The 13,145-nt window shown below is 54.8% G+C and overlaps 1 protein-coding gene across 1 annotated transcript in view; it reads left to right on the top strand.

The window, feature by feature from the left end:
* Positions 1-7,590: 7,590 nt before the first annotated feature.
* Positions 7,591-13,145, top strand: part of SLC4A8 (solute carrier family 4 member 8) — a 31,176-nt gene continuing 25,621 nt past the window's right edge. The window contains exon 1 of the mRNA XM_054295214.1: positions 7,591-7,724. Coding sequence (XP_054151189.1) covers positions 7,680-7,724 — 45 coding nt within the window. The 5' untranslated portion in view covers positions 7,591-7,679. The remainder of the gene's footprint in view (positions 7,725-13,145) is intronic.

The following is a 13,145-nucleotide window of genomic DNA, read 5'->3' as shown; positions in this document are numbered from 1 at the left end:
GCCAGGAAGGGACCGGTCCTGGGTGAGTGGGACCTGCGGGGTGCCCAGACTGCACATTGGGGTCATTCCAATCTTTATCCTGGCAGGGTTATGGGTCCTGGTAGGGTCATTCCCACCTCGGTCCTGGCTGGGTCATCCTCTCCTTGGTCGTGGCGGGGTTGTTGGTCCTGGCTGGGTCATTCCCACTTTTATCTTGTAGGGTCATTCCCACCTCGGTCCTGGCAAGGTCATTCCCACATTTATCCTGGCTGGGTCATTCCCACTTTTATCCTGTAGGGTCATTCCCATTTTTATCCTGCAAGGTCATTCCCACCTCGGTCCTGGCAGGGTTATTGGTCCTGGCTGGGTCGTTCCCACCTTTATCCTGGCTGGGTCCTGCTTTTGTCCTGGCAGGGTGAATCCCACCTTGGTCCCAGCAGGGTCATTCCCACCTTTATCCTAACAGGGTCATTCCTATTTTTATCCTGGCAAGATTATTGGTCCTGGCAGGGTCATTCCCATTTTTATCCTGCAGGGTCATTCCCAGCTTTATCCTGGCTGGATCATTCCCACCTTTATCCTGGTGCCCTCAGAAGTTCCTCTGGTGGGGTGAAGGGTCTCGGAGCAGGAATGTGCCCTGAGCCCCTTGTGGCTTTGGGTGCTGCTGCTCAGGGACGCTCCTGGTCCTGGGACCATCACCTGGAGAGGGTGGGGCAGGGCTGGGGAGGATCTACAGCCCAGAAAACACCCAAGAACCCTGTGGTTTTCCAAGATTTCCCCTGTCTGTACTCTCCTATCCCCCCAAACATTCACAGCAGCCCCACGGGGTCTGGCATCATTTCCCCAACCCTAAAATGGGAATTTTGTGGTTGGGAGGGATCGATTTGGACAAAGCTGTGCTGGGAAACTGCAGCCTCCCCACCCTGGGGCTCCCTCCTTTGCACCCATGTCCTGCCAGGATTTAAACCAAAGCATTTCTGGGATCAACCTGGAGTTTGGGAGCATGGGGATGTTCTGGTTTCCTGAGGAAGATGATGGTCCCCCATCCCTCAGCCTTCCCTGGCTGTCCTCAGTGTCCTTTCTCAGGTGGCCCTGGAGAGCTCTGCCAGCCCAGGGGTTCCCCAAGCCCAATGGGAAAATTGAGCAATGGAAGGAGAAAAACCCCTTTGAATTCCCAGGAATGAATTCCAGGAATGAGCTGGGGGGGCTCTCTCCTTTCCACCCGTGTCCTGCCAGGACATAAACCAAAGCCTTTCCTGGGAGTTTGGGGACATGGGGATGTCCCGTTCTCCTGAGGGAGCTGATGGTCCCTCAACCCTCCCTGGCTGTCCTCAGTGTTCTTTCTCTGGTGGCCCTGGAGAGCTCTGCCAGCCCAGGGGCTCCCCAAGCCCAATGGGAAAATGGAGCGATGGAAAGAGAAAAAACCCCTCTGAATCCCCAGCAATGACCCCTCTGCCTCCCTCTCTCCCAAAGACATCCCGGTGTCGCTGCCCGTCCAGTGCACGGAGGATGTGGGGACAGGGGACGGACAGAGGTCACCTGAGAGCCGCCGAAACCACCCGGGAGCTCTGGCATCCTCCACACCCCACCTGGAGGGCTCTGCCTGTCCCATGGGACAGCCCTGGGCCACTAAGAGGCTCCCCCTGAGCCCTGGGCAAGGCACAGGAGCTGCAGGAGCCGCAGGAACCACAGGTCCTGGCAGCACCAAGGAGGACAAGGGGGAAGCGCCCGCACAGAGGAGAACCTGGATCCTCCCGGCGCCCTGGGAAGGAGGGAGAGCTCCCTGCAGCCCTCAGGAAATGGAGACACTAAACCCAGGGCCTGGGGGCTCCTTCCCAAATCTTCTGGATCTCTACGAAGCCCCTGAAGCGCTTGAGAGGGAAGAGGCTCCCAAAGATGTGGCTCTGGTGGAGATCCGAGGGCCTGTGAAGGTAATGGGGGAGGTTGGGGGGAGTTTGAGCACCAGGGACCCTTCACCCTCCTCTCCATCAGCCCTGGACACATAGGAAGTGTGGCAGAGTGGGGTTATTTCCTTAAAAGGTCTCTGGCCACCCCATTTTCTGGTTCCCAGGGGATTTGGGCACAGGAAAGTCCCTGAGGTCCGGCTGTCCAGCCAGGACATCCCTCCTGTGACCCTCAGGGAGGCTTTGGGGATCCCTTGGAGGAGTCAGCTGGGGAAAGTTCTCCCAACCTCCTTTGAATCTTCCAATTAAACAGCTCTAACTATTTACTTCATTCTCTCCGATCTCAAATTTCCAAATAATTCCAAACAATTCCTGTCATTCTGAAAGGATTTCTAAAGTCCTCCCTGAGCTCTGGCCCCTCCTGGTGAACCTCCACCCCAGTCCTGGCCTTCCCACCCAGGGTCCCAGGGATGCCAAATCCATTTCCTTTCATTCCTTTTCCCAAATGAAGGCCATAAAAATCCCTTAATGGCTTCAGGGGCTGGGTATTCCCAGGGATAACTCTGAGTTTGGGCTGGATTTGGGAGGGGGTTTTTGAAGGAGAAGGGGGAAGTGGGGCTGTGTCTGTTGGAGCCCCATCAGCGCTCAGATGACAATGGCACAGGGACAGGTGACAGTTGTGCTCCAGTTTTCTGCTCAAAGCCCATTTTCCTGCTGGTTTGGCCCATGGGAAGTGCTGGGGGAGGTTCAGGAGCCACACGGACATGGGATTGTCCAGTGGGATTTATGGGATGGGGCGAGCTCGAGCTCCCCAAGTTCCAGCCCAGCCCTTTTTGGGTGGGATCAGGCTCTGGGGGCTGGCCCAGGGCACTCCTGGGGGTTTCTCTTCCCAAAATCTCCCATTTCCTCACAGACCTGCTGGACCCCGGGCTGGGTGCTGGAGGAGGGGACGCTGAGCCCCAGCGCTGAGGCTGCCCCGGGCTGTGAGCTGTGCCAGGAGATTCTGCCCTCGGAGGCAGCGGGACACATGGAATATCTGAGCCACCTTCTGCTCCACCTCGAGTAGGACTCGTCCTCCCAGTGGGAAATCCATGGATCTGCACCCTGAGCCACGGGACAGACTCTGGACATCTCCAGTGGACAGACTCTGGACATTTCCCATGTCCATGGGACGGACTCTGGACATCTCCACGGGACAGACTCTGGACATTTCCATGGGACAGAGTCTGGACATTCCATTTCCACAGGACAGACTCTGAACATTTCCACGGAAAGACTCCAGACATTTCCACAGGACAGACCCTGGACATTCTAGACATTTCCCATCTCCATGGAACAGACTCTGGATATTTCCCATGTCCACGGGACAGACTCTGGGTGTTTTCGCAGGACAGACTCTGGACGTTTCCCATTTCCATGGGACAGACCCTGGACATTCTGGCCATTTCCCATTTCTATGGGACGCACTCTGGACATTTCCAAGTTGGACTGATGGCCTCGGGGGCTCCTCCAGCCCTGGGGCTGATGAGGGTACTGGGGTGCTGCTGCTGGTTTGGCCTGGGAGCAGTTTCCACGTTCCCTGTCCTTCTCCATTCTCCTGGGAACATGGTCCCAGCTCTGGATCACCCCGGGTGTGTTCTGTTATTGATCCCTGTGGATATTGAAGCCAATCTCATCCCAGGGTCTGGAGGTGTGAGGAGGATCTGCAACTCCTACAAAGGGAATTCCTCAAAATTTGCCTTTGACTGAGTGGAAATGAATCTTCCATAGACACTTAGGGATGCTTGGGAAGGCACGTCGGCTTTTTCTGGGAGTTTGGAAGGTTGGGTGGGAGAATCTCAAGGTTTTTGGGGTCACTAAGAATTATTTTAATTCATTAAGAGGAATTTGAGTGTTTTATAGCATTCCCATCAGTGGCATCCAATTCCCAAAGGAATTCACTGTAACACTGAGGAAACTGAAGCACAAAGCATCAGTTCCCAATCCCTCTTTTCCTTTGGAAAAATCTCATCTTAGGCTTTTCTGTTTTGCAAGTTTCTCCCAAAGTGGATTTGGTGTCTCCTGTTTGAGGAAACTTGTGTTGAAATGAAGAGCCAGGTTCTCCTCTAACTCCAGGGATTGGGAAGAATTGGAATCTTCAGCTCCAACATCTCCTCTTTGGCAGCACAGAAAAGCCAGGATTGAAGTTTCTTCCCCAAAACAGAGCCACATTAATGGATTTATTAATGACAAACTCCTGTGTGTCCCCAGGGTCCCTGGAAACATTTCCCAAGAGAAATCCCACAACTTTCCTTTGCATCAGCAGCTTTGACCTTGGATTCTCCACCCATGTGGATGTTGGAGCTGCTTCCAGCCCTGGGTAGAACCAGGGCCTCCATTTCACTGAAAATTGATTTTCTCGAGGTTTTCTTGGGGTTTTCTCAGGGGTTTCTTGGGATTTCCTTGTGATTTTCTCAGGGTTTTCTCTGGATTTTCTCAAGGTTTTCTATGGATTTTCTCCAGGTTTTCTCCACACCTCAATGAACTTTCCCACCACCATCTCCTGCTCCAAGTTTCCTCCTGTGGCTCCTCAAATTAATTTGCATTATTTGATGATTATTTGAGTGTTTTATGCTCTTCTTAGGGGAGAAACTCTCATTTCCCAGGCGAATGCCTGCAAGCTGCAGCCCCAAAGCTGGAGCAAGGACCCCACCAATTAATTCCCATGGGTTGGAGCTGGCCAGGAGGCGAGGGATCCATCCTCAGCCAGGAAATGGAATTCCCAAAGCAGAAACAGAGATGGTTTTTATCAGACTCAAAGCTCCTGGTGTGGGGCTGCTGCAGCTCCAAAATGCACAAAATGCCGTGGAAAACCCCCCTGGGAGCCTTTGGGCTGAGAAACGAGGGAATTTTTGAGTTTTTCCATCTTTGGGAGGGTCAGCAGTGGAAGCTCCACCAGCCCAGCCTCCCTCAAGGACATTTTTAGTGTGGGGTAATTAATCCCCCCCTCCAGATGTTCCCCAGGGGTGTGGAGCTTCCCTTTTGGATCTGCAGGGCAGGAAGGTGCTCTGGCTCCAAAATAACTTTAATTGCAGGGTGCTGTGGGGCCGTGGGTGGGCTGTGGCTCCAGCCTGGCCTCCAGGTGGGTGGGAGCTGTTTTGGAGCTGGGTCAGGGCTGGAAAATCACGAGTGGGTGAAGCTGTGCCAGGAGAACTCAGGGAAGGGAGCCTCACTCTTGGTCTCAGGGATGGAGATGGTGGTGCTGCTCCTGGGGAAACCACAGCAGCAAAAACGCAGCTGGAAATGGGATTTTGGGTGGAAAATGTTCATTTTTGGGGGTTTCTAATTAAGGGTTTGGGCTGTGGGAGGGGGAAGGGGCTGCCCAGGTGCTGACACTGAGCCCTGGGTACAAATCTGTGCCCAAACAGCCCCAAATTCCAACATCCAACTCCTTTGGGGCCACATTTTCAGAGGAGAAAACAGAAATGAGGGTGGGGCAGGCTGGGATTTCATCCCTCTGATGGGAGAGTGAGGAAAAAGGGAAATTTCCTGCCCAGGAATAGAATTTCTCCAAGGAAAAACCCTCTGGCTGCTGTGGCTGCCCCAAATCTTCTGGGAGCTGCTGGAAATGAGGGATGGAGAATCATCTGCAGCAGGAGCCCATCTGTGCCACCAGCGAGGATGGGAAGTCATTAACGCCTCTGTTAATTAATAACTGCCCCTCAATTTCATCCCTCATTAAGGGAAGGGAAATGTTCCGTGATCCTGCTGTGTTTGGACGCGAACTCAGGAGGCAGAGGCTGGAAATGGGATAAAAAATAATGAATTTCCAAGGAAGTCAGAGACTTCCAGGTGGTGTTTGGGGAAGAGTTGGAGGTGACAGCTCAACCCTCCCCAATTTCTGAACCTTTCCTGCTGGGACAAGGGGAATTTTGGGGAGAAAAAAGGGACAAGGGGATTTTTGGGGAGCAAAAAAGGGTCAAGGGGATTTTTGGGTGGGACAAGGGCATTTTGGGGAGCAAAAAAGGGACAAGGGGATTTTTGGGGAGCAAAAAAGAGTCAAGGGGATTTTTGGGGAGCAAAAAAGGCTCAGGGGGATTTTTGGGGAGCAAAAAAGGGACAAGGGGAGTTTTGGGGAGAAAAAAAGGGCCAAGGGGATTTTTGGGGAGCTAAAAAGAGTCAAGGGGATTTTTGGGGAGGAAAAAAGGCTCAAGGGGATTTTTGGGGAGCAAAAAAGGGACAAGGGGATTTTTGGGGGGCAAAAAAGGGACAAGGGGTAAAAAAAGGGACAAGGGGATTTTTGGGGAGCAAAAAAAGGGACAAGGGGTAAAAAAAGGGCCAAGGGGATTTTTGGGGAGGAAAAAAGGGACAAAGGGGTGTTTTGGGGAGCAAAGGGCCGGGTTTGGCCTCAGCTGGGGGAAAAGGGGGGTGGGAGGTGGTGGAGGGGGGCCGGGAGGGGACATGGGGGGCTGAGGGGGAGGTTGTGGGGTTTGGGAGATTCCTGAGGGGATGGGGGTGAGCTGGGGGGGGGGGTCAGGATGGCATTGGGGAGGAACAGGATGGGGCTGGGGAGGTCAGGATGACCCTGGGGGTATCAGGATAGATCTGGGGGGTACCAGAATGATACTGGGGGGTGTCAGGATGGTGCTGGGGGTACCAGGATGACCCTGGGGTGGTCAGGATGGTGTTGAAGGTGATGCTGGGGAGGGATGGTGGAGGGGATTTGGGGGTGAGAGGGCTGGGGGGTCTGAGGGGATTTGGGGAGCAGGGATCAAGGGATGGTGCTGAAGCAGAGTTGGGGTGATGCTGGGGGGGGGGGTCAGGATGGTGGTGGGGTGGTCAGGATGATGCTGGGGTTACCGGGATGGTTTCGGGGGTGGTCAGGATGGTGTTGGAGGGTACCACGATGGTGTTGGGGGGGGGACAGGATGGTTTTGGGGGGTGGCAGGATGGCGCTGGAGGGGTCAGGATGACCCTGGGGGGGGTCAGGATGGTGTTGAAGGTGATGCTGGGGAGGGATGGTGGAGGGGATTTGGAGGTGAAGCTGGAGAGGATCTGAGGGGGAGGCTCGAGGGGATCAAGGGATGGTGAGAAGCAGAGTCGGGATGATGCTGGGGGGTCAGGAGTCAGGATGGTCCTGGGCAGGTACCAGGATGGTGCTGGGGGTGGGTCAGGATGGTGCTGGGGGGCACCGAGGGTGGGCGATGGCTCTGGGAGGGGGCACTGAACTGCCGGAGGGGCCGGGGGTGATGCCGGGGGATGGGGTGAGAGGGGAATCGGGGTGATGATACCGGGGGCGAGCAGGGGGATCCTGGGGGGCTGCTGCGGGCACGGGGGAGGGGGCAATGCCGGGGGGTGGGGGGGCACTGCGTGCTGAAGGGAATTGGGGTGATGGGGGGGAGCTGGGGGTCAGCCGAGGGCAGGTGCTGGAGCAGGATGGGGGCAATGCCGGGGGTGGGGGGGCGCTGAGCAGTGAAGGGAATTGGGGTGAATTGGGGGGATTGGTGGGGTCAGCCAAGGGCAGGTGCTGCAGGGGGGATGGGGGCGATGCCGGGGGGCACCGGGAGGGTGCTGGGCACAGTTCGGAGCGGTCGGAGCGGGGCTGGGGAGGGAATCGGGGCGGGGGGCGCAGGGAACCCGCGGGCATCGCCCCTCCCGGCCCTGCCTCCTCCTCCTCCCCCTCCTCCTCCTCCTCCTGCCGCTGCTGCTGCCGCCGGCCTGGGCGGGGTTTGGCCCCGGCCCCGGCGATGCTGGAGCCGCTGTGAGCGGCACCGGCCCCCCCTGGCCCCCGCCCCGGGGGGGTGCCCGGGCCCAGCCATGCCCGCCGGCAGCACCGAGCCCGATGGCATCCTCAGCTACCAGGTGGGGCCGCGGGCGGGGGGCGCGCGGTGCCCCCGGGCCGGCCGGAGGATGCTCCGCGCCCGCTTCACTGCGGCATTTCCGACCGGGGGGGGGAGAGGGGAGGGTTCTGCAGGATGGGGGGGCGAGGGGAGCGCGGAGGGGGTGAAGGGCATCGGCGGGGGGGGGAGGTGATGTCCGTGAATTTGGTGCCGGGGATGGGGGTCCGGCCGCGCAAAGAGGGGGGGGAGAGGGGCTCGAAGTGGGCGCAGGAAGGGGGGGAAGGGCACCTGAGTGGGGCTGCTCGGGGGCCTCAGCGAGCCCCCCCTGGCTCCTCCTGTGCATCTGCATCTGCCTGCGCCCCCCTCCCCCGGGCGGCTTTGGGAGAGGAGACAAAGGCCGCTGTCCCCGCAGAGCCCCGCGTCACCCCGGCACTGTCCCCCCCCCGGTCACGGTCCCCCCGTCATTGTCCCCCCGTCATTGTCCCCCCTTCACTGCCACCCTGCACTGTCCCCCAGTCACTGTCCCCCTATCATTGCCACCTTGCGCTGTCCCCCCGTCACTGTCCCCCCCATCACTGTCCCTCTATCATCGTCCCCTCGTCACTGTCCCCTCCTGCCCCATCACTGTCCCCCCTGTCACTGTCCCCCTGTCATTGTCCCCCTGTCACTGCCACCCTGCACTGTCCCCCTCACCACTGTCTGCCCCGGTAACTGTCCCCCCCCATCACTGTTCCACTGTCATTGCCAGCCCATCAGTGTCCCCTGTCACTGGCCCCGTGTCCCCCTTGTCACTGTCCCTCCATCAGTGTCCCCGCATTGCTGTCCCCCAGTCACTGTCCCCCGATCACTGCCACCCTGCACTGTCCCCCCATCACTGTTCCCCCTGTCACTGTCCCCTCTGTCACTGCCATCCCATCACTGCCACCCCACACTATCCCCCCTGTCACAGCCCCGCAGCCTGGGGGTCTCAAGGGTTGTGCCTGTGCCCGGGCAGGAGAGGTTAGGGGACCCCTGTGCTGTCCCCCCACCTTGGGCTATCCCCCCCCCCCTTTCAGCATCTCCTTGTCCCTGTCCCCCCCCGCCCCACACCCCAGGACTGTTGGGAGCTGCTCTGGGTGGGAATTAATTAATGAGAGGTTGGGAATTAACGAATCTGCCCGAAAATTACAGCGTGAATGGAGTTAATGTCCCCCCTGCCCTGTGACCATGGTGTCCTGGGGATGTCCTGGCTGTGACCAGGGGGTCCCTCCCCAGCCCCATTTTGGGGGTACAGAGACCCCTCCTCTCCCCCAGCCCCAGCCAGGGGGTCCCTGGGGGTGACACGGCCCAGGGGACCCCAGGGCTTTGTCCAGGGGGATAGAAAGGGGTCGGGGGGGGTCTCTCTGCCACCTCAGCAGCCCCCAGGTCCCCCCCGTTACCTTCATCCCATCAGAACTGTGGGTCAGTTATTAATGAATTATTAATTATTAATTACACCTCGGGCCGGGTGAGTGACATCAATCCTGCCAGCGCTGCTGGTGGCTGCTCCTGGTGTGTCCTGGGCTGGGGCCAGGGGGGCTCAGGGCTGGTCCTGAGCCTCTGCTTGGGGCTTTTCCTCATCCTCAATTACCCCAAAACATCCCCAGAGCAGGAGATTTCCATTCCTAACCTGAGGAGTCGCAGGGAGCCAGGGAAACTGAGGCAGAACCGCCAAGGATCCCTCTGGGGTACACAAAATCTCAACAAAATATGGATTTAGAGAGGGGGACAGGACACACATGAGGAGGCAGAGACTGGAAAATGGGATAAAATAATGAATTTCCAAGGAAGTCAGAGACTTCCATGGGGTGTTTTGGGAAGAGTTGGAGGTGACAGCTCAACCCTCCCCTGTTTCTGAACCTTTCCTGCTGGGACAGGGGGATTTTTGGGGAGCAGAAAAGGGTCAAGGGGATTTTTGGGGAGCAAAGCGCCAGGTTTGGCCTCAGCTGGGGAAAAGCGGGGTGGGAGGAGGCCAGAAGGGGACATGGGGTGGGAGGTTGTGGGGTTTGGGAGATTCCCAAGGGGATGTGAGATGGAGGTGACCAAAATGGGTTTTCCTGCCTTGCTCCAGCCATTCCTGATTTCATTCCTAGTAGCAACAATTCCTTTCAGTCTCCTCAGAAAACAACTTCCAGGCAGCCAAATTGAGTTTTTTTCCTTAGAAAACAGCAAATTGAAACAACTCTGGCTGCTCTGAGACTCCGGGGTGAGCGATGCCAAGCTCAGCATCCCCCTTGCAGCCCAGTTTGGATGATTTGGTGCTTGCCAGGCTGTCGGCAGTGGAGGAGGATGGAGAGGCAAGGCTGGTGCCCATCCAGGCATCCTGGGATAACCCCTGCTTTGGGGCCACCCCCTTTTCTGCTCAATCCCACCCCAAACCCATGGCTCCATGGTCATAAATCCTCAATTTCCCCTGAATGTCCTCGGGGGAACAGCCCCTCCATCCCATCCCAAACCCATGGTTCCATGGCCATAAATCCTCAAATCCCCCCAAATGTTCTTGGGGGAACAGCCCCTCCATCCCATCCCATCCCAAACCCACAGTTCCATGGCCATAAATCCTCAAATCCCCCCAAATGTTCTTGGGGGAACAGCCCCTCCATCCCATCCCACCCCAAACCCACGGCTCCATGGCCATAAATCCTCAAATCCCCCTGAATGTCCTCAGGGGAGCGGCCCCTCCCAGTCTGTCACTCCAGGACATTTAATAGAACTGGAATCTCCAAGGTAAAAGAGAGGGAAGTTTAATTTCTGACTCCAACATTTATAGCTTTTCAAAAGTGACAGTGGATTGGAGGGTGACAGTGCCACCTCTCCAATGACACTGGACAAAACCAAGAGCCCATCAAGTTTATCCTCCTCCATAAAAGAATGCAAAGCAATTAATTATTTACATGAAGTCCATAGGAAAGTTCATCACAGAAATACAAACATCAGGAGGCTTAAAAGAACTTAAAAAACCAGAACAATGCTGAGTTGCCTGACTGGGACTGGGGCAGTTTGAGGGGCAGCATTTCCCTCGCTGTGATTTCGGGGATGTGTCCAGGGAAGGGAAGGTCCATGGGATGTCAGAGCATCCCACCGGTGCCACCTGCCCCTCCTAAAGCTCCTGGAGCCTCAATCCTGGTTAATCACCCTCAGTGGGGCTCCGAGCTTGGTCCCAATGGGATTTTCCCAGCTCGGTGTCACCTTCCCGGCCGGGTCATTCGACACCCGGGTCACCTTTCCGGGCAGGTGAGCTCTGCAGGGAGCTCATAAAGCAAACGAGTCTGGAGGATGGAGATGCCAGATTCGCTCAGCTCGGGGAGTCAGGCAGAGCTGGAGAGGGAGGAGAGGAGGAATGGGGCTTGTCCTCTGTGAAAAACGCCAATCACTTGTTTTTAAAATTTTTAAAAGTTTAATAGTAATAAAATAGTTAAAAAGAATAGTGACACAATTAGAGTAATAACAATTTGGACAAACTGAATTAGGAAAATAAGAGACAATAAAAAGCAAAGAGTTACGGACGTCCGGGTACCTTTTTCTGGGCATCATGAGCCTGAAAAAGGACCCCCGTTAACAAAGGACTAACCATTAGGAACAATAGCCCATTGCATATTCATACACTTCATACATGATGCATAAATTCCATTCAAACAGAGGATTCCGTCTGGTCAGTGTCAACTTCTTCTTTCTAATCCTAACAGTGCCTCCAAGGCGGGAAGAAGTTCCTTTCTTCTGATAAGAAGGCAATAAATTCCCTTTCTCTGAAAGGTTTAGGTGTCCTGGGGCTGCTATCTCGCTGCAAGCCCTTTCTGTTAAACAAAGCATCTTACATAGCATCGTTTCTGTTTTAACAATTTTTATAGCCTAAAACTATATTTAACACAGTACTTAAGAAAATTATTACAGCATTATTTTCTAACACAACACATATAGTATTCATTTTAATATTTGCGAAAAGCCAATCATAAAATACATGCATTTTTCACATCCGGAGCCTCTGTCCCGTGGCAGGGCAGGCTCTGGATGATGAGAATCCCCCAAGGGATGGGGCTGGTGCCCAAGTGAGATCTTCCAGAAATTCCCTGATTTTCTGCAGGAAATTTGGATGGAAACAGCCCTGCCCATGATGTTTATTTTCCTGACAGTTTGTACCTCACTTTTTTTATCTTGACATTTGTTTTCTTTCATCAAGTAATTAAACCATATATCCCCACATTATCCAAATCACTTATCATCAATACTTTCAATTAATCTTCCTCTACATTTCCTATTATTAAAAAAAACCCAATCAACCACCATTATCACTCCACAACCACCCCTAAAGACATAGAATTAACCCCAGAACTAACCCCCCCCCCAAAAAAAACCAAACAAAAATACAAACCATGATAATAAATCATCAACCAATCACCCACCAAATTTTACGTCCTTGTAGTTTATAGAAAGCTTGTGCCAAAGTGAGACCTTCCAGGAATTCCCTGATTTTCTGCACGAAGTTTGGATGGAAACCAGCCCTGCCCATGATGTTTCTTTTCCTGACAGTTTGTACCTCACTTCCTCTTTGGGAATTTGGGTTTAAAATCCACTCCAATGCTGATTGTCCTTCCCCTGGCAGGATGTGGTGTTTTCACCTCATTCTGGAGAATTTTCCATGAACCAGAGCTGGGTTCTTCCCCTCCTCAGTGTTTTCTGAGTGTGCAGAGTTTTGGGGAGTGTAAATAATCCTGGGTTTGGAACTCTGGATTCTGATCCCGTCCCTTTTTGTCTCTTGGAGCTGAGGGACACAAGGTGACCTTGTCCTGAGGGAATCTGACCCCTGATCCATCTGGAGTCCCCCAAAACTGGGGATGGACATGGGGATGAAGGAATGGCTTGGATGGGAAGGGACCCACGAGGTCACAGCAGTGACAACGTGACCCTTTCTGGGAGAATCCCAGGGGCTCTGCTGGGGCTGTGCATCCCCTGAGGGAGGGAAAATGCCCCCAAATCCTGCTGGAGCTTCCCTGGGGTGCAGGAGGGGAGGTTTGACAAAATGTCCTTTTGGGGAGAAAGAGCCTTGAATTGAGGCAGGATTGAATCTGCCCCTCTCAAATCCCTGTTCACTCCCACTGCCACAGCTGTGCTAAAATTTCCCATTTTATTAAAATTCCCATTTAAAATTGTGATTTATTGAGCCCTTTCACGCTGGGCCTTTTCCAGGGTGGGATTTAGTCCCTTTTGGTGGCTCTGGAGGGTGCTGGGAAGGGCAGGAGTGTGGTGATGGATGGTGAGGACAGAAATCCTGTTTACTCTCACTGCCACAGGTGTGCTCAAACTTGCCATTTTATTAAAATTCCCATTTTAAATTGTGATTTATCAAGCCCTTTCACCCTGTGCCTTTTCCAGGGTTGGGGTTTAGTCCCTTTTGGTGTCTCTGGAGGGTGCTGGGAAGGGCAGGAGG

This window comes from Melozone crissalis, unplaced genomic scaffold (genome assembly GCF_028551555.1).
Source record: "Melozone crissalis strain CALT ecotype California unplaced genomic scaffold, PUWL_Pcris_2 ptg000537l_1, whole genome shotgun sequence".
NCBI classification, from domain to species: Eukaryota; Metazoa; Chordata; class Aves; order Passeriformes; family Passerellidae; genus Melozone; species Melozone crissalis.
This window is presented reverse-complemented; position numbering and strand designations above follow the sequence as displayed.